The 27,221-nt window shown below is 32.7% G+C and overlaps 1 protein-coding gene across 1 annotated transcript; it reads right to left on the minus strand.

Moving 5' to 3' along the window:
- Positions 1 to 15,351: 15,351 nt before the first annotated feature.
- On the minus strand, positions 15,352 to 19,305 carry LOC129225017 (uncharacterized protein K02A2.6-like). Its single transcript, XM_054859563.1, has one exon. It carries the CDS (start codon positions 19,303 to 19,305, stop codon positions 15,352 to 15,354), a length of 3,954 nt encoding a protein of 1,317 aa, XP_054715538.1.
- Positions 19,306 to 27,221: the final 7,916 nt, after the last annotated feature.

A 27,221-nucleotide genomic window follows, 5' to 3' on the forward strand; every position in this document is an offset into this window, starting at 1 on the left:
TTCGGAAATTTTGAGTTTTTTTTTTTTTTTTTTTGTCTTAAGCGCTGTGAAAAGTTTTACGCTTATCAAAGCAGTACACCAAAACAGAAAGGTTAGTATATGCAAGCAAATATGATTAACTGCTTTTGATATTGGTGATGTGCAAATGTAAACTCAATCCTTTTCATAGCTGTTTTCAAAATGGTAGGTATAAATCAATCGTATTGCGATTTCACACAACAATGCAGTGCGCAATTTCACCCGACTACATAGTATGCGAACCCACTACTACCAAAGACTTAAAATATGGTTCACCCGGAGCTTTTTTTGTACGTGTATGTTAATTTTCAAAACTACAAAGCTTTGGGGTATATTACATTGACTCTCAGACAATTTGCCCCACTACAACAGGTTAAATGCACCACTTAAAGTAAAATCACCAAACCGGTTGTGATAAGCAAACAATATCAACAGTTAACTGAATTAATGCAAGTCAATACAAATCATAATAAGAGCAACGCAATAATTATTAATTTACGCATAAATAAAGAGCGTAAATTCACTTTGTACGTGTATGTTAATTTTCAAAACTACAAAGCTTTTTTTTTTTCAAACCGTTTATTGACTTGTCTTCATTATTTATATTGATGACATTATAAGAACATAGAAAAGTTCAATAAATGATGTATGGCTTAGAAACAGGGACTTTTAGGGCCCAAGATAATAACTGAATCCAGGTAACTGAAACGCGATACCTGATATCTTCAAAAAGCTGCACACTTATAGACAAAAAAAAAAAGAAATAATAACATTAAAAGATAATCGAAAGTTAGGGGAAAAAAACGAAAATCGCATTGATTGGAAAGATATTATCTAACGTAAGAAACGAGGGGACTTCCAAAAATTGCCTTCTACTCTAGGCCAAAAATACAATGAAAACGTGCCAGTCCTAGAAAACGGTGGCTGGACAAAGAAGCCGTAAAGTATTTTAGTCCGTAGTCATTGATGATGATATTCTTAAGATTTTGTTTATGTGTTTGTTTTTATGTTTTACATTACTGTCTAAATTTCACAACTTCAAATTGTTGCTTTTTTTTTTGTTTTTACTTTTGCCAAATAGCTAATCCTTTACTGTTTTTCTTACCCCTTGCATTAGAAGTAAAATATTCCGAGTATAACTAGTAATTTTTCTCTTTTGCGGAAAACACATAATGAAGAAGTAAAAAGTTAATCTTTCTTTTTAATTGTAATCTTTAACTCTGAAAAACTAGAATATGAATTTCTTTGCGAGAATTACCTGTCATAATAAATAAAAAGATCAATACTTCGGAGGAAAAGCAGATTGATACAAACAATTACATTATTTCTTTTGCGAAAAGAAAATGTGTTTTCCAGAAGCCAGGGTATTTCGGATTAAAGAGAAAAAAGGGGAAACGATATCATTCTTCGTCATAGAATCGCTATATCACGACTTTCAATGGACAAAGTGAAATGAGAGATGGCAGCTTAAGTAGAGGTTGAAAACCTTTTTCTGTTTATGTAACGGCGAGGAGATGCGATTTAATTACTAGAATTTATCTTCAGAAATAATGAAAGATCAAAGCTCTTGTTCATACTTTTCAAAGACAGATTTTAGTTTTTTCCCCCTCTCGTTTTCTTTCTTTCCTCTGTAGTTAATTCACCCCCCCCCCCCCCCGCCTCAGAGCCTTCTTTTTTTCTTTGGTATTTTTAAAACAATTTATATTTCTTAAGAGGTAATACATGTTTTAAGTACTTTTAAAAACGATAAGTGCAATTTTTTTTCAATGATACTTCAAACTTATTTTACTTATCACTTGTTTTTCCTTAAAGAAATAAAAATTTATTGTAAATGTAATTTAAAATATTGTAACGTCTTGATTAAAATGCTTTTTCTTAACACATGAGTGAGTTTTAACATCAGAAATAATTTTACGCTAAATGAACTTAGACGTGCACCAAATGCAAATTTGAGTGAACAATATTAAAATCATAGAACTGAAGAGCTGTTTAGCCGTTGTTTGCCCAATTGTTCACCCCTCCTTTTGGTTGCATTCGAATGTACCAAAAGGGGTCTTTTATCCCTTTTTGGGGGATCATCATTGTTAATTTCAATGCAAACTCAAAGGGTGTTGTAACTTGGCAAACACTTAGCGATATATCGCCAAGCTTTTGGTCGCAAAGTTTTTTCGCCGAATTGGCGACAAATTTGGTGTTTTTTTTTTTTTTTATTTTTTATTTTTTTTTTTTAGATCTGGTTTTATTTTGGCTACGATAAAATGTGTAATATTGGGAAAACTAATCTGTATAAAACGTTTTTTTGGTTCTGTTCGCAACAAACTTGGGGTAAAAATATTTAAAGTGTTTATTTGCTTACTCCATGGCACTATTATCATTAAATTGGCGTAAAAGGAAGTCATGTGATGCACACATCAGCTTGTTTCTTTGGTTTTGTCAGTCTCACAATCGCCCCACTGTCGAGTCTTCAAATGACGGAGTGGCCATGAAGGGCGTCAAATTTCCCAGTGTAACAAACAGCAAAAATGTATAGTACAAAACCCATTAACTTAATGGGGTGATCCATCACTAAATCATTGATATAGGTCAACTTTTCACTCCATTATCAGAAGAGAGAGTGAAGCTTTAGAAAGAGAGAAAAAAATGTATATCTTTTAGTTGATTATGAGTGCAATATTATAAGAATGTGTCCTTTTGAGAAAAGACCTTTTAATATTGCGTTTTTATTCTTGAACTAGCCGCCTGCGGCGACCAGCTGGTCCGCCTTTTTACGCCATTTGCCTTTTTGCGCAAGGGTTGGCGCCTTCGGCGACTGCTTGGACAATTTAGCGACGGTATTAATCAATGTTTTTCTCTATATTATAAATATTATCATTCGCCTTTTTACGCCAATGTTGCGGTCTGCCTTCGGCGGCTGCTTAAATAAACTTCGTGGCGGTATCAATCAATCTATATCTATCTACATCATTAGTAGTTTGAATAAAATATTTTCTAGATCTATCTCCAGTTCCGTCGTTTGGAATATTATTAAAGGAGGGGGAGGGGAGACACAAACGGCGTACTCTTCATGGAAATATTTGTCGAAAAATAACAAAAAGCACTTCCACTTTTATGTGAAAGCATTGTTTTTTCGAAGTCATGGTGTGTGTGTGTGTGTGTGTGTGTGTGTGTGTGTGTATGAGGGGGGGGGAGCATTGACACCTCGTTGAAGTTCCTTAAATGACGGGCATGTCTCTTTCTTTGCTGTCCATTTACTGTATCGACCTCTATATTTATCTATCTATACGATCTATGCATATCTATCTCTGACAGTAATTAACAATCTTTTTTTATTTATATAAGTATTATTTCAAAAAAACATTTTTTGTCCACTAAATCTCAATCTCTTTATGTACCTAATGCTGCCTTCGGCGGCTATCTACCTTTACGATCTATCTCTAAGTTTTCTTATCCATCTCTATTTATTTTAACTTCCCCGCTCATTTCCTAATAAAAACAAAGATCACTCAAAAAACCGCTTTTTTTATTTAAATAGAGCAAAAAAAAAAAGTTATCTCCAAAATTTCCCGTAGTGTGCAAAAAGTTACGAAGTAAAGTAAGTGACGAAGAAAAAAAAAATATCGCTGTTTTTATTGAATTAAATGCGTACATCTATGAAATGTAACGTAATATAGGTACAGCAAAAGGTCCAGCTTGGGGGGAGGGGGTGGAATTCGAAAAAGAAATGAATGCAATCCTTAAATTAAACAAAAAAAAAGGAAGGAAAAAAAAAGCACTGCCGGAAAAACACGCGGTCATCACGTCATTAAAATGTAGAAGTAAGCTATATAGTAAAAAAAAAAAAATTACATTGTTTCCGATTAAGATTCCGTCGTAAATATCGAATCGAAATCCAAGTAGTGACGTCAGAGGCATAAAAGATTGAAGAACGCTTTTTTCGACCGATGCGTAGAAAGACATGATGTGTTCAGCTTTAAAAGAATTGTAAAAAAAAAAAAACTATTGCGTATTTTTAAGAACTTTTTTCTTTTGAAGAGGGCGAAATCTTTTTACTATTACCAACTTAAATTTTAGAAATGAGGCTGTGATACTTCTCGCATTATAATATTAGAAAAATATAAAACCCAGGAAAAAATGCAAATTGAAGGTTTTTTCAAAAATTCATAAAAAATACATAAATTGCTCTGTCTTCAAAATTTTTTCATTCATCGTATTTAAAATTAAATTTCCAACACTATAGTACAAAAAATATTTGTGTGGCGCGATTAGTTCGGGGTCTGTGAGGTAAAAAGTACTAAAAAGTGCAAAAAAACACATAAAACATTAAATAACTTTTTTCTAATTAAAATATCAAAAATCGAAGCCCGAGGTGCACATCTTCGGCAGAAACTGTACCTGTATACCAAATTTCATCTTTCTAGGCCTTACCGTTTTCCCGGGAAGCGCGCCACACATACACACACACACAAACAAACATCTTATTTTATTATATGTATAGACTATCAATATCTGGAATTTTCGTTAATAAAACATATGTGCAGATAAACTGTAGAAGAACGTACGAAAGTGTTAATGTTAAGAAAAATAAAGAGCTGTAACTTTACAGGAAATGTTTCAAACATTGAATGATTTGCATTTAGTGTCTAAGTTTTAATTGAACATGCATAATGAATTCAAATCTTTAATATTGAATATAAATTGCATTAAAAAGGAAAAAAATAAAATCAAAGTAAATGAGAAATATTTACAATCACAAGTAGCAAAAAAATAAATCGATGTATTAGCACTAAAATACAGCAATATAAGAACTACCATTAAAAAGCATTCACTTGCAAAAACACATGTACTTCGGAGTCACGAGGGCTCCATTTTTAATGAAAAGAAGTGCAAGGTTATATATGTAAATGCATACATCAAAAGAAAATTTTCTGCGAACTTAAACTTGATTACCTTAATAAAAATCACGTTAAATAACCTCAGTTAGATGTAAACGAAAAATAAAACTTAATACCTCCTGCCTCTTTTAATGTAATGCCAGATGCTGTGTTTAATCTGCCAAGGTCAAAAAACACGAATTAACTTGCAAAAAAAAAAAAAAAAAAAATGCAGCTTTGGGGTGTATTACATTGACTGTCAGACAATTTGCCTCACTACATCAGGTTAAATGCACCACTTGAAGTAAAATCACCAAACCGGTTGTGATAAGCAAACAATATTAACAGTTAACTTAATTAATGCAAACCAATACAAATCATAATAAGATCAACGCAATAATTACTAATTTACGCATAAAAAAAGTGCATAAATGCACTTTATTGACGCCTCAAAAATTTCATTAAAAATAATACTTTAAAAAATTAATGAAAAAAAAATCTGCTGAACAACTTGAAAACTTGTGTGTAATTTTTTGAGCAAAAAACTTTGTCATTATCCTTTAAAACAGTTACATTTTAATGAAATATATGAACCGTCACGTGTGGGGCAAAGAGTTGAATTTTCGTAAAATGGCCCTAATGCATTTTGATCAAGGGCATTAATGTTGATAACATATAATTTTCGAATTTTTTTTAAAAAAAAGTAATCTTTGACAAATTTTGACACTTTTAAAAAAAATTTTACTCGATTATTGATTTTTCTACTTATTATGCATTTGTGGTAATCAAGAGTTGTACAAAATAAAATTTCACTAAAATACAAAAAGTAACGAAATACAATTAGCTGCTGATAAATTAGAAACATGACACCTTTTTGGAAATAAATTTAAAAATTTCACTTTATAAAATCAACGGCAAATAGCATTCTCCCACTTCGAATGATTGATGTATCTTCTGTAAATACTTCATGTACATTTTTTTTTTTGCTCTGAGGCGACGAAATATTGTTTAGCCGCGAGGATCGTAGCTACCTGTTTTTTTTTTTTTTTTTGTAAGCGTCTCTGTTTTTGTTCTATTTGCTCGCTTAACGCATAATACTAAAAATTACTTTCTTTTTGTTGATGCAACGTTTAGTCTGTTATTTACGAGACAATATTTAGCACACAACGATACTAAGTATTTGATTCAATCATACGTATGTTCTTTCTTTTATCAGGTTACTAGCTGTACCCGAACGGCGATAACCGTGCTAAGAATTTAAAGGAAGTCCGTTGAATAAAAAAAATCCACGCTCCCTCCCCTCTATTTTTTCGCCACGTTCCCCGCCTTCGGCGGCTGTTTAAATAAATTTGGCAGCTGTATTAATTAATCAATATCTATCCTTTTTGTATTTTCTGTATCTATTTCCAGTTGCGTTTTGTTTCATTCTTCTTTCTACGCCAAAGTTGCCGCCTTCGGCGGCTATCTACCTATAATATCTATCTCCATTTTTTTTTTATCCGTCTCTATTTATTTTAACCTCCTCACCCATTTCCTAATCTGATCAAAGATCATTCAAAAAAACTGCGCTTTATTTATATAATTAAATAGCGCAAAAAGCTCTATCCTTGTTTCCCGTAATTTGCAAAAAGGAGCTTTTGCAAAAAAAGAAACACCTCACTATTTTAATTAAATTAAGTACGCTAATATGTAACTTAAAATAGATACAGCGAAAGGTCCAGCAAAAGTGACCGTGCTGCAGTAGCCCACCCAATTACCGAGCGAAACAAACTCTGGCCGATAAGCAATTGCGATTAAAAAGCATGATACATCTAGTACAAAAAGGAAATCCCGAACTCCGTAACAACAGCACAATAACCAAATAAAGAATCCACCGGTTTTACTATTCGAACACAACCGTATACCGAAGATGACGTCACTGCAGATACCAAAATCAAGTTTAACCTTGAAAGTTGGCTCAATTAGAATCACAATTAGAATCGCTTATACCTCCTGTGCTAATTAATTGAGAGAAATGGAACAAACATCATCTTGTTCGGGAAGGAAAGTTCTTTCCAACGACATATAATGTTAGGGGATGGAGGATTTTTTACCTCCTAATTAGGCGAAAAACGTAAAACTTTACTTTAATTAGTTAATTATGAAAAACTAATCAGAAATTTAGAATTTTGGGTCCGAGGTGCATACCCCCGGGGTACGTTCGAGTTCTGTGCCAAGTTTCAGGGCTGTAGGTGCTATGGGGTCTTCTGCCATCGAGTACAAAGAAAGAAAGAAACACCCCATCACCTTTATATATTTAGATTCCCATTTAATCATTATAACTAATGTGATTTGTTTTTCGAAAATATTGTCTCTGACTTACAGGGGCATGTTCGGAGGAGGAGAAGGGACACCTGTTGGCTCGGGCCCGATCCAGAAGGGGGCCCGAGATTTTTATAATGAAGGGTGAAATATGTGTAGAAAAGAAGGGATGAACAATATGGAGGGGTACGGTAAAAGTCATTTGTGATGGGACCCCAGAATTTTTGTGCAGACTCCTGCTGACTTAAGTGAATTTAAATTCATATTTTTTAAATCCTAGCCCTTTTTTTTACACTCAATTTTATTTCCTCATTTTTTAATGTAGTTTACTAAGGTAAAAAAGATGCTAATGCTCTCGAAAGACTAATTTTTGTAGTTAACGAATTTAAAAAAGAAATTTCGTTGTGTACCGTAATTTTTTCCTGTGATTTGATAACACTAGAAAAGTTCTACATAGGACAATAACGCTCTGATGGGAAGCACTCCGGTGTCCTTACGTCCATTGGTCTTGTATAGGATATGATCATCTGCTGCATATGCTGCATATATGTGCAAGAACTGTGAGATGGTGATACCAAAAAGAAAATAACTTGTCTGTATCCCGAATGTGAGGATCGATATTTCTCCTTTCTACTGAAGTAAATATGAACTTTTGATGATATTTTAGACTTTAGAAATAATAGTTTTTTATATTGACAATGGGGAATGTTTAATTGTATCGTTCTTTGATTCTTAATAGGGAAGTTTTCATTACTTTTTCGTTAAACTGCTGATAAACATTAACTAAACTTAAACTCTCATAAAACTTAATTTTTTTTATTTTTTAAGAGTCAGTGAAAGTGCAAAAGTTGAGTCAATTGAATCATAATTGAGCAAAATATTGAAATCTGAACCTTAATTTGGTTTTACATCATGATAAGGGCATGCAATATTCAAAAGAATTTTAAATCAAATATAAATATTTTATTCAAAACATTGTTTCGGTAACTCAGTTAGCGAAAGAGGTTGATACGCATTTCAAAGTTTTAAAATTCCCCAATTCCAGTCACTATAATTTTACATAATTACTTTTTAACTCTGAAAAAAGGAATTATATGTCCGAACGACATAAACACATGTAATTTCACATTTATGTAGACAAAAGTAACATTTTATGATCCTTTTTCGGACGAAAAAAAATCTATTTAGCTTAAGTTTTCCAAAAAAAATAATTATAATTGGTGGCTCTCTCAAGGGTCAAAAATGTAGCTAAGACTCAAAACTTGAACATAAAAATAAGGCATTTAGTTTTATTTTTAATAAAAAGCCATACAAGGGTAAATCGTGTTATCTGTTTAGAAATTGTAAAGTTTTGACAAACTTCAGGGCAATTTTCTGTCCAAGTAATTATATATTTTTATGTCAGGGTAACAACTCTGAAGAAAGTTACCCTTCTTGGAAAAACAAAGACCAATAGCTCGCAGCAAAACTGTAGTAATCTTTTTATTAATGCTTTACCTAAAACGCGATGTTCTCTAAAAGTGGTGTCAAACTAATTATGCTACGGATTATTGAACAAAGTTTAGTAAAACTAATTTATGGCACTTTAACAATGATAGTTTTTTCTCCTTTAGTCTTAGCTGTTTACATGAAATACACTTTTTAAAAAAAATCGTGTATAGGACATTTGTGTGTGCATATATATCCTGGCATGCGTGGGTTGTGAGGGCACGTGTAGTAATAACTTTAGAACAATGTATTTTTAGACATATTTTTAAAAATTATTTTAAAAAAAAAGTCTTATATCCTTCACGAAAATGTTTGCTTCTTACTTATTTATGCTAATTTTTCACAAATAACCGGTGCTTTTACCTCAGCTACTAAATTTTTCGAAATGCAAACATGAAAATAATAGTTACTGCAGTCTAACTTGCTTAGATTGAGCACGAAGGGGCTGAGATATTTGCTTGTTATAAAACAAGGTCATGAAAAATCATAGAATTTTTTTTTTTTTTCATATTTGCAAACAGTACTAGGTAAATTAGTCAATTTGCTTGTTTTCCCTTTAAACTGTTTTTTCCTGGGTTATTGATTTAAAGGAAAACTCATAGCGTCATAGCCACCCGTGGTCTCAGCTCATCAAAAGTCATTGAGTAGGTTGATTGTTCAGCTTCAAATTCTTCATATTGGCCGTCATTGTCATTCTTATAATTTTTTTCATCTGTACTACCTTGAATTCCAGCAACAATAGCCTTTCAAATAAAAGCATTCGCTTTAACAAATATTTAAATTCCATAAGCTTCTTTATTCCACATATTAACAAAAAGAGGTCGTCATCACTTGTTCTTTTAATTAATGACTCATCACTAGCTTTCGGTTGAAATCGGAATTTTGAAAGAATTTTTCCGATTAGAGCTGGAAGGCAGTAGAAATTTTATGAATTTCAAAAGCATTGCTGGCTTTAAGCGGATTTTAAAGTTTTCTTGTTAAAAGCGAGTTAAACTCCTTTACATTTAACATTTTACCAACCAATTTTTTTAACTTCCACGTTAAATCCAGATTCCCTTGAAGCAGGGATCGTTATAAGCAAGTTCAGTTGCACAATTAAAGTTGTGCCTAGTCACACACACACACACTCCTGATTGTGAAAAACAGAATTGGAACTTTTTTTTTGTCTTTTTAATTTCAAATCACTATGATAAATTCAAACGAACTGGTTGGCTAACTGCTGTCGGATGTTACACGGAGAACCAAACTGAAAGAGAAGACCTGCGTGCTCCAAAGTATGGTAAATGATGGTAAATTTTAACAAAATGTTTAATTTATATGAAATTATTTTATACTCATAGAACTACTTTCAATTAATTCACGCACAGATTAATGTATATACAAAGCATTTAAAACTTTTGATCAGACATTATTTTCACAGAATATGCAAATAATAAGTTTTTGCTCGGACATTGGAATCCATATTCTGAAAAATCCTGGCGTAACTTATAAAAAATGGATGTTCTGGTTTGAAATCAGGCACCAAATAATATACAAAGCATTTCATACAATACGAACTTTTTCTAACAACAATTTCTGAATACTGCGTAATATTCATTAAGTCATCAACAGTAACATTTACTTTTACTATTATTTTTAAAAAAGATTTCCCGATTAATCATAATACATATAACTCTTCAGATACTCCATGTTTAATGGGACTATTCCCCAAACAACCAACAAGCAGACATTGTAAGAAGAAAATAAGATTGAAAAGTGGAAAAAGTGAAAAGGCATCGGGTTCCAATTTCGAGCAGGAAAATAGTTTTGTTGTTTAAAATGGTTATGTCTAACCTGCAATTGAGAACTATTTTCTTTTAACTTAGTTAGAATTGACGACGAGTATAAAAGTTTAAAATCGGAATTCTTCAATTCTATTGTTCGATGGGTAAAACTTTTTGGTCAATTCTTTGAAAGATCTATTTTATTTATTTGTTTATTTTTCTCATCGGAAAGCATCCAAAGGAAGCTAAACAAGAAAAGTCAATAAATTGTTCAAAACTGTTTATGTAACTGTTATTAACAGGAAAACTATCGTTTTAAGATAAAGAAATAAATATCTTTTTATTTCTTACGTTTGTGATTTATTATTTTATAGCTAATACCAGATAGATTTAATTAAATGAACATTTTATATGTTTTAAAAAATCTTACTGAATAAGCATATTTATTTTAATAATTAAGTTTCTGCCGTGGACAGATCTCTGTTTTCGTTAAATATTACAATCAAAGTTTCACAAGCTTATTGTTTGGTCAGGTAGGATACTATTTTTAAAAAATCCTTTTTTGTTTATTATATGAGTGTTACAATATGATTAAAGAACATAAAAAGTAAAACACCAGTAGTGGCCAGTGCTGAAGTAATGCCCACTTCAAGGTTTATATTTGAATAAAATAGGATTTCAGGTCTCTCAGTGAAATTAAAAGTGCATCAAACGTGCAGGAGGTATTACCAAGGAAGATTGGGAGATATGGAATCATTTTTTTTAAGTAGTTGTTCTCTTAATAAATAATCATTTTGATAAATTACTGTTATTATTATTATCAAATTTTTTTATTTAATTCGTTTTTTTTATAAGTTCTAGTTTAATTATCTGTTCGTATTCATTTTTGATAAGTAATGTTTTTCTTAGATGCAATTGTTTAATTTTGCATTGAATTTATCATAACTTAAAAATGAACCTTTTTTGCTTTGGTACTAAGTCTAGATAATTGTACTGGATGCAAAAAAAAAATGCAGAGCTGTGTATAACCTTCGTGATGATAAATCAGTTGTAATTAAATATCTTAGCAAAAACTAACGTTGATTTTGTTTCAATACTTGTTTTTTTGTTTGTTTTTTTCATTTCAGTACAGCCGAATTATTTATCTGAAGCGCCTTCCTCTCCCCCAGTTTGCCTTTAAAGTTTGCCATTTATGTGCAGAATGTATTGATGGGAACGGAAAGTAATGATTTTTTTTTTCGAGAAAAATTCTCGCTCAAAACTAGGAATGCAAAAATCCCGTTTCTAATGTTTTTTTTCCCATCTCTTTTTGAATAAGAGCGAAACTGTGATGTGTGTGTGTGTTTGGTTATTTTTATCTGATAGCGGTACCAAAATCTTTAAAATGATGTCTTACTTTTGAAGTTTTATGAAGTATCAAGGAAGTTATGGCGTAGCCTCAAAAAATCCCGTTTGATAAATCTTTTGTTTTTCTACTTTTGATGCATCATCCCAACTGCCGTTTTAATTCTCCTAAATCCTAAAGTTTTTAATCCTCCCCCAATGAGTTAAAATTATACATTCATGGAAATTTGGACCAGACTCGAGCTGAGAAGGATTAGTCATTCAAAAGCTAAATTGCTTGTCCTACGGGAGGATCAATCTCTCCCCCATTCCCTTCTTCGAGTTATTAGCAAAACGGTCTCACTAACTGAGCTAAGGGGACTCACTCCATCTTGGGATGCTATAACCTGAAGCAGTGGTGCCCAATATTTCTTTTCAATAGAGCTGCACTTCATAGTAAGATGAAGTTTATGGACCTGAAAATTTAAATATATTTATGCATTTTTTCTAGATGACATCGAAAAATCTGGAAACATAAAGAAAATATCAAACCAAAAATTGTTGTAGTGACTACTTGATTCTTATGTTCTTAATGCAAAGTTTGGTACTGTTGTGACGAAACCAATTTCTGAATATTTCGATCTAAACTTTTACAATTTGACTGCATCTAGGGAAGAAAAGTACAAACAGGATATGAAGAATGGAGGGTTAATAAGGTTTTAATTCGTAACATTTATGACGGGAAGGTTTGTTTTGCTGGCCATATATGACCCATGGGCCGTATGTTGAGCACTACTTCACTTGTGTAATAAGGCAAAACACATTGAAATCGAATACTTTATTTCGGTAGAATATTTTTGAAAAGGTATACTGCGATTATCCATGTTAAAATCAATCGCTTCTTTCCATATTTTAACTACAACAGAGCTGTAGCTTGAAATGCTGCAATACGTTTAGATTGTATATATTTATGGAACTTTGGATCATAAAAACGATATTTTTCGGCTGTCAAGAATTTAAACCAACAGCCTTCCCAATATTTGCACGGTGATCTAACTAACTGAGCAACGGTTCTCAGCTTTGTGATGCTATACATTAAGGTAACGTAATAAAAGAAACAGATAAAACTTTTTTTTTTCGAAAAAACAACAACTAATTTGTGAATTGTATCTTTATTTTTCGAAAAAAGCTGATATATATATATATATATATATATATATATATATATATATATATATATATATATATATATATATATATATATATATATATATATATATATATATATATATATATAGGGTCATTCCATAGTAACTAACGTAACATTCGCAGCTGATTTTCAAACTCTTTTTACTTACACCGAGAGTAAAAATAAATGTGCTTTGCTTTAATATGCAGATTTAAAATGTACAAGGTGACTATTTTTCATTTCTACCAAGAATTTGAAGCAAAATAAGCTCCTGCAGGTGTTTTTTTCAACAAAAAAGGCATCGTGACTAACGCAACATTTTTGCAACCCTGAGAAACAATGCTTATGTTACAACGCAAATTTTTCTGAAATTTATGCAGGCATTTAAAATTGCCCGATATATTTGTAAGAGGTAAACAATCTATTTTTAAAAATGTGCTACAGATTTGTTACAGATGAATCTTTTTTGGCCCTTAATGGTACTTTTAAGAAAAACTGTGTGTGACTAACGTAACGTGACTAACGTAACCATCGAAAAGGAAGCAATGACTGCATATAAAAAACTTTTTATAATTAATTTCTTGCTCTTATATTACTTTTACACTTTTTAGGAACGTACTTTGTGTTGCATTATGGTTCTTTCTTTACTTTTTTTCTATATTATTGTAAGAAATTGAATGGAAGGATTCAGTTCAATTAACTTAATTTGAATGGGCGAAAAAAAGTAAACGAATAAAAAAAAACTGCTTTTACAAACTGAATAACATCGATCTTGGGATAAATAAACCCAAATTTTTCTCTTTTAAAAAATTAACTTTATGCAAGTTAATAGTTTCACCGAATTCTAGCATTCTGCCGATATGCTAGTTATGGTGATAAGAAACCCCGTAGTACTTTTCAATGGCATATTATTTTTTAAGGTTTACTGATTCATCGAACGAATAGTGTTGTGCATGCTTTTGAATAAAGTGTAATACTGAAAAAAAAATTTAACGTTTTTGAAGAATGCATTTTAATTCCAGATATCACCGCAAATGTTTGAATTTCTAAATGATCATTCTTGCATTTTCTGAAATATATGGCAGCGCAGCAGCACTTATTGTCACTGTATCAAGTAACATCTTCAAATGGTTTCAACGAGCAGCTACTACTTCATTTTAATAATAGGTGGAAATGTAGTTTCCAAAAAATGGAGACGTTCTCTTTTGTTAAGAATGTATTTCTATTATCTTAATTCTTAAGCTTGGATTCTTGTGTTAAATGCACATTCAGCAGAGTACTCATTTTGCTTTACTCACCTTTTTCCTCTTTTAATAATTCTTTAAATTGGAAGTATCTTTATAAAGACCTTTAAAATAGTATTTTTCTAAGTAAACAGAAGGTCTACAATGTAATATTACTGGTATTTTCACCCTTTATATTTTTAATCAATATAGAATGCCTACATATTCAAAATTGTTCATGAAAATGTACATTAAATTAAACAAGTTTTAAATATTAGCAGTCATTTTTAAAATGTTACGTTAGTCACATGCAAACTGTTACGTTAGTCACAGCTCAAATATTACGTTAGTCACACTAATTATTTTATATCTACTGATACTAAAATAAATATTTTGCACTTTTTAAATAGATATGACACAGATGTAAGAAAATAAAAAGTGCTGTTTGGTTCAATCATCTGGTTTAGTTTTTAAGCAGAAAATAATACATTTTCGTGACTAACGTAACGCAAATATTTTCAGTGAAATAACCAAACTAATTAAAATACTTATCTTATAATGTATGCATAAAGAACAGTCAATTTTATTGGGCCAAAATCTAATCATTTAGAATAAACATAGTTCTTTTAAAAATTTACAAAAATTTTTACATTACACAAGAAAACGTATAAGCATGTTTTTTGCACATGCTAAGCCTTTTCTACAACCTCGCACGTTTAGAGCCAGAAGAAAAACACCGAATGAAATTTTTGCAAACTGCTACTGGATTTATGTACTAAAAAGTATGCTGGATGAAATGATAGGTCACAATTAAGGCTTTGTGGAAAAAAAATTTCTGAGGTTGAGGTTGACATTTCTATGGAATGACCCTATATATATATTTTTTTCTTTTCAAATGAAGAAGTTTGATAAAATAACTCATGAAGTATGATAACATATAAGGAAACTGTCGTGTTTAGCAATAACTATAAGGATACGATTCACACACGACAAACATTTATTCTTCAATGCTACAACATGAACACTACAGATACATCATCTAATAATTTTGCGAATAAGAATGGAACTCAAACGGAAACCATGGCAACCACAACTTAACACAGCTTGGTAAAATATTAATAAATAGTTGTTGCCAGGTTCAAGACACAACAGTCCCTCTGCGACTAAATATAACGTTACAACCCAAATCTCTTAGGTGCTTTTCTAATTCTGGTCGAGCGTCGTAATGGCACAGTAGTCGGGGAAGGAACTTCTAGGCTCGGCTCAGGTGTAGGCACAGGTATCGGGGTTGATGAGGCTTCTGATGCAGGAATAGAAAGATCAGGCTTTTCTACCCCACTTGAATCAGATATTGCCTCTGGTTCCTCAGTACTTTCTGAAATTGTAGGAACACAATTTTCAAGTGTTGATCCAGTTGTTTCCAAGGATTGTCCACACTTCCTTAGCTGGTCAACATGTCGTTTCCATATTTCATTTCCGACTTGTACGCTATAATTCAAAGATCCATCACGGTTGATCACAGTACCTATCTTCCATTTAGGCAGTCCTGCATAATTCCTCACGGCTACTTTTTCCCCTTCGAGAAACTCACGTGTAATTTCTTCAGTCAAGCAGTGAGAGCTTTGCTTTTGCATCACATGTTCTCTTACATTCGGTTTCAAAATATCGAGCCTGGTACGAATACATCGTTTCAAAAACAGAAAACTTGGAGTTTCACCTGTTAATGAGTGTGGGGTTATTCGATACTGCATCAAATATCTTTGGAGTTTCACATTAATATCTCCAGGATCGCTTTGACTAGATTTCAATGATGCTTTAAAACCTTGAACTAACTTTTCTGCTTGCCCATTCGTAGCAGGATGATAAGGAGCAGAAGGTCTATGCTTAATGCCATTCATTTTCAGGAATTGACGAAATTCGTAACTTGTAAAACTTCGACCATTATCGCTCACAACCGTCAATGGAAGTCCATAATGGGCAAATAGAACTCTTAAGTATTCAATTGTTAAGTTCGATGTAATATTCTTCATTGGCATTACCTCCACCCATTTAGAAAATGCATCAACAACCACTAGAAACATTTTCCCCATAAATGGACCAGCAAAGTCGACATGAATCCTTTGCCATGGACCATTCGGCCATTCCCACGGATGTCGCTTGATTCTTGATGGGTCATTTCTAGTTGACACGCAAGCAGCACAATTTTGGACAAAACTAGTTATGCTCGAATCTATACCCTGCCAATAGCAGTAACTTCTTGCGAGGGCTTTCATTTTAACAATTCCAGGGTGTCCTACATGGAGCTCCTCCAAGACAGCTTTATGGTACTTCTGGGGAATGCAAACTCGATGACCATACATAATGCATCCTTGTTGCAAAGAAAATTCGGATTCTTTACCTTTCCAGGGTAAAGGCAGCTCAGTTCCAGTTCGTAAACTTTCATAAAGTTCAAACAGTTTGCTGTCAACTTTGGTCGCTTTAGCAATTTCACTTGCCGTAATTGGAAGCACTTCAACTTGTAAAATGTTAGCTGCATCTGCATCTGTAATATGCTCTACCTTCCCGGTTGACAATGGCAATCTTGACAGAGCATCTGCGTTTCCGTGATCCTTAGTGTTTCGGTACCTAATAGTATAACTGAAAGCTTGTAAAAACAGTGCATAGTGAACCATTCTTGTAGCAGAAAGACATGGTAAACTTTTATTTGGAGCAAAAATTGATACTAGGGGTTTGTGATCAGTGACTAAGTGAAAATGGCGTCCAAACAGGTACTGGTAATATTTCTTTACTGCCCAAACAATACTTAGGGCCTCCTTGTCAATTTGAGAATAATTGCGCTCTGTTGCTGTCAGGGATCTCGAAGCAAACATAATCGGCTTCTCCGAACCGTCTTCAGTAATATGGCTCAACACAGCTCCAATTCCCACTGGTGATGCGTCTGTTTGCAGTACAATGGGTAGCTTCGGATTGTAATGGCATAATACTCTTTCTGATGATATTTCTTTTTTTAGCTTCAGAAAAGTATTCTGACATTCTGTGGTCCAGCAAAATGTCGTTCCTTTCTTAAGTAGCTTATTTAGTGGCGCTACACAAGTGGATAAATTTGGTATGAATTTTCCATAATAATTCACTAACCCTAGAAAACTCTTCAACTCGGAAACGTTCTCCGGAACAGGCGCTTTCAAAATTGCTTCAGTTTTTTCTTGAGTTTTGTGCAGTCCAAATTTGTCGATTTTGTGACCACAAAAGTTTACGGAATCTTTGAAAAATTCACTTTTACTCTTGTTAACTTTAAGTCCATGTTCAGAAAGTCTTTCTAATACTTGTTCTAATCTGCTTAGATGTTCTTGATCGTTACGGCCCGTTACGGTGATATCATCCAGAAATACATGTACTCCTGGGATTCCGGATAACACTTGTTCAATACTACGTTGCCAAACAGCAGGGGCTAAGGCGATTCCATAGTTCATTCGTTTGTATCTGAATAAACCTTTATGTGTATTTATAGTAAGTAAATGACGATCCTTTTCATCAACCATCATTTGTAAATATGCCTCGGTTAAATCTATTTTAGTAAAAGTCTCTCCGCCAGCCAAATTCGCAAAAATGTCCTCGATTCTAGGTAAGGGATATTGCTCAATATTAAGTCCAGGATTTATTGTAACTTTATAGTCTCCACAAATTCGCAATTTACCATTTTGCTTTACAACAGGTACTATTGGTGTTGCCCAATCACTATATTTAACTGGTTCAATGATATCTTCTGATACTAATCTAACGAGTTCTGCTTCGATTCGTTCCTTTAAAGCAAATGGTACTGGTCGAGGCTTGAAAAATACTGGCTTGACACCAGGTTTCATTTGTAGACGACAGCTAAAGTTTTCCAATTTCCCTATCCCTGTAGTAAATATTTTCTCATGTTTTTGTAACAATTCTACTAGTTTATTGCTACGGGAGTCGGATTTGTAAGCATAAACAGTCTTAATTTCTTTCCAGTCAAGAGAGAAACTTCTTAACCATTCTCTTCCAAATACTGCACTCACTTTTTCATTCACTAAATAAATCTTCTTGTTGCTACTTTGATTCTTATACCGAACTTTGACATGTGCTTCTCCAGCGGGTATGATCACAGAGTTGTCAAAATTACGGAGTATCATATTCGTCGGTTTAATCACTACCAATGGACACAGTTTCTTAAAGTCAGTTACATTCATGCATGTGACTGCGGCTCCAGTATCTAATTCAATGTCGCACTTTTGGTCTTCAATAAAAACTTCCAAATATATTTTATCTCTTGCTTGCGTAGCAGATTTTACATTAAGAACAGGGGCACTGTCAGAACACGATTCAATTTGTTTCACAGTTTCAGTTTTATTTCTTTTTGAACGACAGACCTTCGCCAAATGTCCTTTCTTTTGGCAATTTCTGCATTCCGTGTCTTTGTGTTTACATTCATGGGCTAAATGAAGCGTACTGTCACACCTATAACATTTGCAAGATGTTTTTGCTGCTTTCTTTTGAAATTCTGGCTTTTTAAATTTATTCGAAACAGTTTTAGCAACTTTATCTTCCGAACTATACAGTTTATTAATAGATACCATTTTATTTTGAATTTCATGCACATCACGTTGTGCCGATTCCATAGCGAAAGCAATTTCTTTCGCCTTGGCGTAAGTCAAATTATCTTGCGCCAACAACTTCTTCTGGATGTTTTCATTCCTTAAACCCATGACTAATTTATCTCTTAGCATTGTACTTAAATTGTCGCCAAAATTGCAGTTCATCGACAATTTTTGTAATTCAGCGCAATATGTAGTAATATTCTCACCTTCTAATTGATTACGCTTGTAAAATCTGAAGCGTTCCGTCATCTCCAACGGTTTTGGATTCAAATGTTCAGTTAATAATGTTACAATGTCATCATACTCCAGATCAGAAGGAATTTTTGGCGTAGCCAAATTCTTCAATAATTTGTAAGTAGTAGCTCCCATTAAACTCAAAATGGCTGGTACCTTCTTAGTCTCTTCAATCTCATTCACTAAGAAGTAAGACTCAAGTCGTTCTACGTAACTTGGCCAATCTTCCACTGCAACATCAAATGACTCAAAATTAATGCTGGAAGATCCCATCATCCTCGTCGCCAACTTATTGTCGTGTTTAGCAATAACTATAAGGATACGATTCACACACGACAAACATTTATTCTTCAATGCTACAACATGAACACTACAGATACATCATCTAATAATTTTGCGAATAAGAATGGAACTCAAACGGAAACCATGGCAACCACAACTTAACACAGCTTGGTAAAATATTAATAAATAGTTGTTGCCAGGTTCAAGACACAACAGAAACCTATGCCAGTTTTAGAGAAAAATACCTTTAAGAAATAATGTATATGATTAGGAAATATGCAAAGCTCATGGAAAAACTGTGTTTCTGCTTTAGACCGTTGCACACTGTAAACGTAGAGATAAATACATGCAGAAACGAGCTGATGTGTATAACACATGATTTCCTTTTATAGCATTTTAGTGTTATTTATCCATTATTGCAATTTTGATGTGATTCAAAAGTTATTTCTCTAAATATTAGCACTAGTGTTAAAAACCAAGTTTAAAAAAAAAAGAAAAAAAAACGCCAATTATTTTTTTGTCAAAAACTTGGCAACCAAAAGACTGGTGATATATCGCCAAGTGACGACCAAATTATAACACCACTTGAGTTTGCATCGAAATAAACAATGATTTCCCCCCAAAAAGTGGCAAAAGACCCCCTTAGATACATCCGAATGCAACCAAAAGGAAAGGTGCACTATTAGACCCCACTAAAAGTCTACGTAACAAATTTCAACTTTCTAGGACATACCGTTTTTGAGTTGTGCGACATACATACCCACATACGCACATACCAACGTCACGAGAAAACTCTTTGTAATTAACTCGGGAAACGTCAAAATGGATATTCCGGGCGTCTATACCTTCTTAGGTATACATGTACGTGTGGTCGGGTCGAGAGAAAAAAACTCAACATTCATTCGGGGGTAAGCAAAATGGAAATTAAGTTCTATTTTTGAGTGAAAATTTCTTCACTCAAATACTTCCTTTTTTGTAAAAAGAAGTAAAAACATTCGCTGAAAATTCATGTGGTGATTTCTTTTATAGCTCGATAAACTTTCAGACAAAAAATTGAAAATTGAATTCAAAAGCATATTTATCTCATTGTGATCTTTTAAATTAAACATTCTTAAAAAAACTTACTTTTTACACAGTCTCATTTTATGCTGCACTATGAATTTCTTGAAGAATGTTAAATGGTTATTCTTTGAAAAATCAGCAATCGGCTCCTGCGTTTTGCTATGGAAACATATCATTCATTTCCTTCCGTAAAGAATAAGCGTTACAGAATTCAATTTGATATTTCTAAAGAAATGAAATATAATGATTGAGGCCAGTATTTTACAATATATATATATATATATATATATATATATATATATATATATATATATATATATATATATATATATATATATATATATATATATATATATATATATATGTAAGAGAGATTTTTTAAAGCTACGTTTTACGTAGATTATCTATTGTTATTTTCTTTTGATATCTGAAATACACCGCCAGCTCAGTCATTATAGCCGAGGACTGCAGTTTCGTGCTTATTAGCACTCATCAGCCCGGCTTAGGAATTGACTGAGCTAGAGGTGGAAAAACCTCTTAAGGAAGCCAAGAGTGCCAAACAAACTGTAATTAATATGGAACTAGCGCAGACCAGACGAGTAACCGAAACAATGGTTCGGTTTAACTCGAAGATTGAAGGCAAGACCGGTATTTTCAGTAAATAACCGCTGTATAGCCAGGGCTAAGGCAGAAATCCATGAAATACACCGCCAGCTTAATTATTCCAGCCGAGGACTGCAGTTTCGTGCTTACTAGAACTCATCAGCCCGGCTTGAAAATTGACTGCACTCCTTGGCTGGAATGACTGAGCTGGCGGTGCATTTCATGGATTTCTGCCTTAGCCCTGGTTATAGGGCGGTAATTAACTGAAAAAGTATGACATCTTCTTTCAGAAATAACTACGATATCCTACTGTTGCTATGAGATGACAATACATAAACATATTGAAGAGTTTTTCAAGAAATTCTGACGGGACTCTAAGTATTTTAAAGAAAAATTGATAGCACTTTTTTTTGCAGTTTTCAGAAAAAAAAATAAAGTAATTAAAATTTATCAATTGATGTTTTGCTAAAACAAATAGCTCTTCTTATAAAAATAAGATATTTTCAGATTAAATTTAGATAGCGTAATATCTAAGTTAGGATTTAATGGGGTTATTACGAAATGCACATCTAATAATCAAGACTATCAGAAATTTTCATTCCGTCCATTAGTTTCTTGCACTATGTTGTTCAAATTAAAAACATTTTGTAGCTTAAAAAGAGTTTGTTTGTAATCAAAGGCGTATACATTTTCCGAGATTTAAAACATCATTCTTGTTTTTAACGATTTAAAATACAATACAACCACTTTTTCTTTTTTCACAAATACAAGTTCGTTTTTTCCCCATGTGTAAAGGGATAAATGTTACTGTGAATGTCCGAAATCAATAAATGTTGACATTCACCTATAAATCTCAACATTCACTTACCAAAGATATCGGAGAAAGACCGAATATTCCGAAGTTCTGCTACAAATCGCCTTTTTCCAATTTCGGTATTTTATGGCGTCAATATTATTTGAAATGTCTGCAAAAATTGCCTCTGATAATATATCTGTGTGCTCTGCTAGTCGATCATATTTCCTTGATTTTTTCTTCCCTTTCTTTTTGTTTTTTGTTTTTTCACTACTTTTTCTGCACATGAGTCATCAAGCACGGATAAGCCTCAACGTTCAGTAAAATTTGATCAATATATGAATCAATATCCGCTCACATGATTGTTATGGATGGATTTCACTTGAAGAATTAAAAGTCTCGCTAGATTGCAAGTCAATAAAGAGAAAAATGTGCTTCAACGTTTTGTAAGAAACAGTAAGTTTTAATGTACATGCTTATTGAATTATTAAAGTAAAAAGTCGCATCACTAATAAAACCCTTGAACTTTTTTTTTGCTTTAGAATTAGTTCAAAAACCGGCATATGTTGCTCATTTTTCTTTCGAGTTTCTAAAAATTACTACGCTGGAACAAATTTTGGCTGTTTTGGTAAAAATAAAAAATAAAAATGGTTATGTAAGTGAGATAAATTTCCGATCTCTAAATTCTAATAAATATAGCCAAAATTCACTTACCGTAGCTTCAAAACCTTGACAGATACGAAAGATGTTTGTTCAAAGAAGTTATGTTTTTTCTTTATAACAATTAAAAATGCAGGACCAACATAAAATAACAGCAATAAATGAAATCTACATTTCGCTAAAGAATGACTTGTTATTCACCTTAAAACTAGCACCTCAAAAACTGATCCTTTTTTTCTGCCACAATAAGATTAATGTGAAACACAATCAGCATTTAATGAAATCCAGTTCATACAGCATTAATCTCCGGCTACGGCAGGGCCCAGCAAAGAGACGAAAATGTGCTGTGGTTCCGATTCCGATTCCGAGTCACAACTGACTACAATTGTATTTATGTCGAGGACTGCATACTAAGTGCCTTGCCTCCATTATTTTTTATACCGATAGATGGCAGCACCATCACCGGATCGAACAGTTAATGAGAATTTAGAACTAGTCCAGGAGCTAATAGCTACCTGGTGCTAGCACCCCCAGAGGTATCGTTTCACTTGGAGGACATTGAGACCACGAGCATATTTAACGTCGCCCAGTTGTGCTGTGGTTTACACAAAAAGGTTGTTGTCGTTTCATTGCAGTTTTTTAAGAGATTCCGGCAGAAATATATTTCAGAGATTATTTTTAAAGACATGTAGTAAGTACTACACGGCACAAATAGCACAATAGTAAGAATGTAATTAAATCACAAATAAATGGGAGAAAATCAAAGTGCGAATGTGTAGCTCGAACACTTCACCTCCCTTACTGTGCGCAGGTAGCTGCCAACGACAGCAACTTCTGACCGCTCGACCACTGAGACTCTAGAAACAACTTTAAAAAATCGTATATGATGGTATTACTATTCTGAAGAACCCCTTCTTTATATTTTTACCAACTTTTCCCATAGTTTTTATGTAAATAAACATATAAACTATTAGCGAGTAGAAACATCTGATACGGGAGCTACATCAGATTTTAAATGATTGCGCGTGCTATTGTGCTTGAGTTAGAAATTATGCTTCCTATACTCCGAATTTGTATTTAAATTTTAGGCTCTTACTTACTTTTTTAAGTTCAAAAAGTATGAACAATATGAAAAATAATTTCTAAAGTTGCGAACACAATAACGAAAATAGACGTGTGAAAGTAACCAGTGATGTTCCCATTGATTTTTCTGAGGGTATTACCCCAGTAATTCACTGTGCACAATATGTGTATGCAATGATATTCATAATATATAATAATATAAAAAGTTGTGAAGCTTGAAGTTATATGCCTTGTCTAGAAAATGTTTCAGAGAATACGGCGTATATGAAGTATACCCTACGGGAACTCCCCTGAAAGTAGCAAAAAATACCGTAAGTAAATGCCTCAGAAAGAAGCAGATATTTTAACAATTGCACCCCGCAGTTTGTTTTAAACGGATGCTGGAAAAAGTTTCACAGAGATTGACAAACAAAATATCGCTATTGTTTAACATTAGGTTCTGCGGGAGTCTGATCAAGTAACGACAGTAACGCCAAACTGTCATACAGATTGCTGCATCGCTTCTGATAGTAAATTTGTAGTCAAACTTCTCGCCATAGCATGAAGGGGTTATTTTGGTAGATGTGGTCGTTGTAAATTAGATCTATGTTGTCTCTATGCGTAGTGTACCTAATACACTGTATGTAATTTAGAACAGACACTGAATTGTACTTCTGGTGATATCAATCTGAGCAACTTGATGAGAAAATATTGGGCTTGGAAAATAAGAATTTCTTTTTCTATCCCAACTTAAGCGGAATTTACTCATTGTCTGTGATTGGCAAACGTATTAAAATTTGATAACGCCTAATACTTGAGTTTATTCGCATACAAATATTTTTAAACGAAGAATAAACTTTTGATTATTCAGTTTTTATGCATTATTTTCTTATTACTTAACTAAAAACAAATGTGGAGAACAACGGATGCAGGGTGAGGGACTTTATCTGGTTTTCTGCGTTCATATAGAGGATTCCAAGAACAAATTTTCAACAAGTTAAACACCAAGTATGCTGGAATATATCTCTGGTGTTGTGATTCTGGGAAGGAAGTTGACTGTTGTGAGGGAATGACAGTACCCGCCGGGTACAAATTACAAATAAATGTAAAAACTAATTTTTAGGAAAAATTAATAAAAATGATTTTTTTACTCAAATATTCAATATTTTGAAATAAAAAATATCAAAAATTTGAACTTATTGGTTAAAAATGACAACATGTATATAGTACAAATAAATGCATTTACAAAGAGTTTTAAAAAAAACTTATTTTTTAATGCTTTTATTTGTACATATACACACGTTGTCATATTTTTACTCATTTCATTGTATAAAGTTTTCGACTGCTTCTTTCACAAATGAGGTAGTGAGAAGCAAAGGGATGTAAGTGGCAAAATTAAAAATTTAAAGATGACCAGTGCAAATGGTAAGCGAACCCCTCCTCTGTCATGTGACATGAGACAGTATTAGTAGCCCTGGTAGGTGCTGCTGTATAGCATGATTTAGAAAAAGAAATTAATGAAAGCCTGCCTAGGATGTTATCTTTAAACGCGTTTTACTCAAAACTTGAAAATGTCCACTTACATCCCTTTGCTTCTCGCTGCCTCATATATGAACTTATTGTTTGTTTTCTTAGAAATCTTTTTGGTTACAAGTTCGAAAATGGCGTTTGGGTTCTTTAGACTTACATTAAAGATATCTAAAATAAAATATACAAGTTTTACTTTAATTAACATTTTAAGCTTTATTATGGAAAGAAATACACTTCCTAAAAATACGAATGTCATTAAAAAAAATCAGTAATTATTTAAAAAAATGAAAATGACCGTTTCTGTGAGATTGATCTTATTATTTCATCAAATATCTAAAAACGGATTTAAAGAAGAAAAAACCATTAAAGTTTAAAATTTTGGTTACATTGTTTATCATAGCTACAAAATCACAATACAAGCCCTGTAAATAAATTATATCTTTTTTGCATAAAAATGTTCGTGATTTCACATATATAATTTTGTTAAGATGATATATACGGCAATAAAATTTAATAAAAAAAATAAATAAATTTTTGAGAACAGAATTAAATATATCTTAAGACATTTATTTCCCAAAGTTTACAGTTTGAACAAAATGTATGCCGATACAAGTTTTCTCTCTTCTTTCATAAGACTTTTGAAATACAGACTTACATTGCTCTTTTGAAATGGTTTGATATAATTTACTTTATACCTTTCATCTTTTATTTCCTGAAAGAAATATTTCCGTCATATTTTGAATTTTATTTTCTTTAAATAGTTTATAGGTACTATCAATATTTTTAGTACATTTTTAAAGAAGAAAATGATATTGAATTTGCAAAGCAATTTATTTTCTGTTTCACAATGGATTACGTACTAAAACCTGCCTTTCACGACAGGATTTCATTTTCGTCCTACCATAAATTTTAAAATGGTTTGTGCCATGCTTTTGAAAAGAATGTGGAAAAATATTTCCTTAGCTATATAACCTTGCACTTATAGAAACGTAGTCGATTTAACTTATTACGTTTCTTGTAAAATCATTTTGTAGATTATTTAAAATTTAAGATTTTGGCGAAACTCATGAATAGTGAGTAAGTAACACTATATGAACATACTGACACTTTTTTCTAATAAAAATTTTAAATGCCTGCCTAAATATTGTATTTATTTTATGCTAGTGGCACCCGCACGGCCTTGCCCGTAGTAGAAAATTAAAATATCTTTTGGTTCGCCTGTATATTTACAAATAATGGATGATGAATTTCTCGCCAATTGGCTTGCCCATGTTACGGTTCCACGTTATGATAACTTGGTAATTTACTTGTCTATCTTATGATAATTTTGCTCGGGAAATTTTCTTAAAATTCAAATATAAAAAGAACAAAATCGAATTTTTGAAAAATCGCTTCGAGGTGCACACCTCCATGCTACAAACTAATTCTGTGTCAAATTTCATGAAAATCGGCCGAACGGTATAGGCGCTATGCGCGTCACAGAGATCCTGACAGACAGAGATCTGGACAGAGATATATCCAGACAGAGAGACTTTCAGCTTTATTATTAGTAAGAAAAGGATTTAAGGCGCAAAACTTAAAATGAAAATAAAATACAAAAAAAGCATTAGCATCCAGCTTTCATTTGAATTTTGACACCTTGAATTCAAACTATGTTTCTAACAATTACATATTCCGGTAGAACACTACTCGTTAGGTTTCTTATTTGTACAAAGGAATGGAATGGAAATAGCCAAAAAGTCTGCAACAGGGAGACTGGTGATTTTCTAGAATACGTAATGCGAGACTTATCCATAAAAAAAAAGGAATGGAGATTAGGATGCAGTAATAACGATAAAGATTTTAGGGCCAATATCCGGCAATACAGTTATCATTAAGATTATTTACAGCTTGTATTTTTATTTCTTATAATCTTAAATGATAGGAATTAGAGATATGGAAATTTTGTGTTTAAATGAAGTTTTACTTTTTAAATATATCACATTGACGTTCTTCCTGGGGGAAAAACCGAGTTCTACTCCGCTCCCCTTTTTAAAAGTACAATCTGTTTAAGCCAGCGATTCTCAGCCTTTCCGGTGCCCCCCCCCCCCCTAGTTTTAGCTAAATTTAGATAAATGGTAAATTGCACTTATCAAGTCGCTTTTACTGCTATATTGTTGAATAAATCTCTGACAATAGTATATGGAGCATCTGATCT

Source organism: Uloborus diversus, chromosome 6 (assembly GCF_026930045.1).
Source record: "Uloborus diversus isolate 005 chromosome 6, Udiv.v.3.1, whole genome shotgun sequence".
NCBI lineage: Eukaryota > Metazoa > Arthropoda > Arachnida > Araneae > Uloboridae > Uloborus > Uloborus diversus.

Excerpts from the sequence above, each read along its gene's own strand:
- LOC129225017 (XM_054859563.1), bottom strand. The coding sequence starts at position 19,305 with ATGGGATCTTCCAGCATTAATTTTGAGTCATTTGATGTTGCAGTGGAA.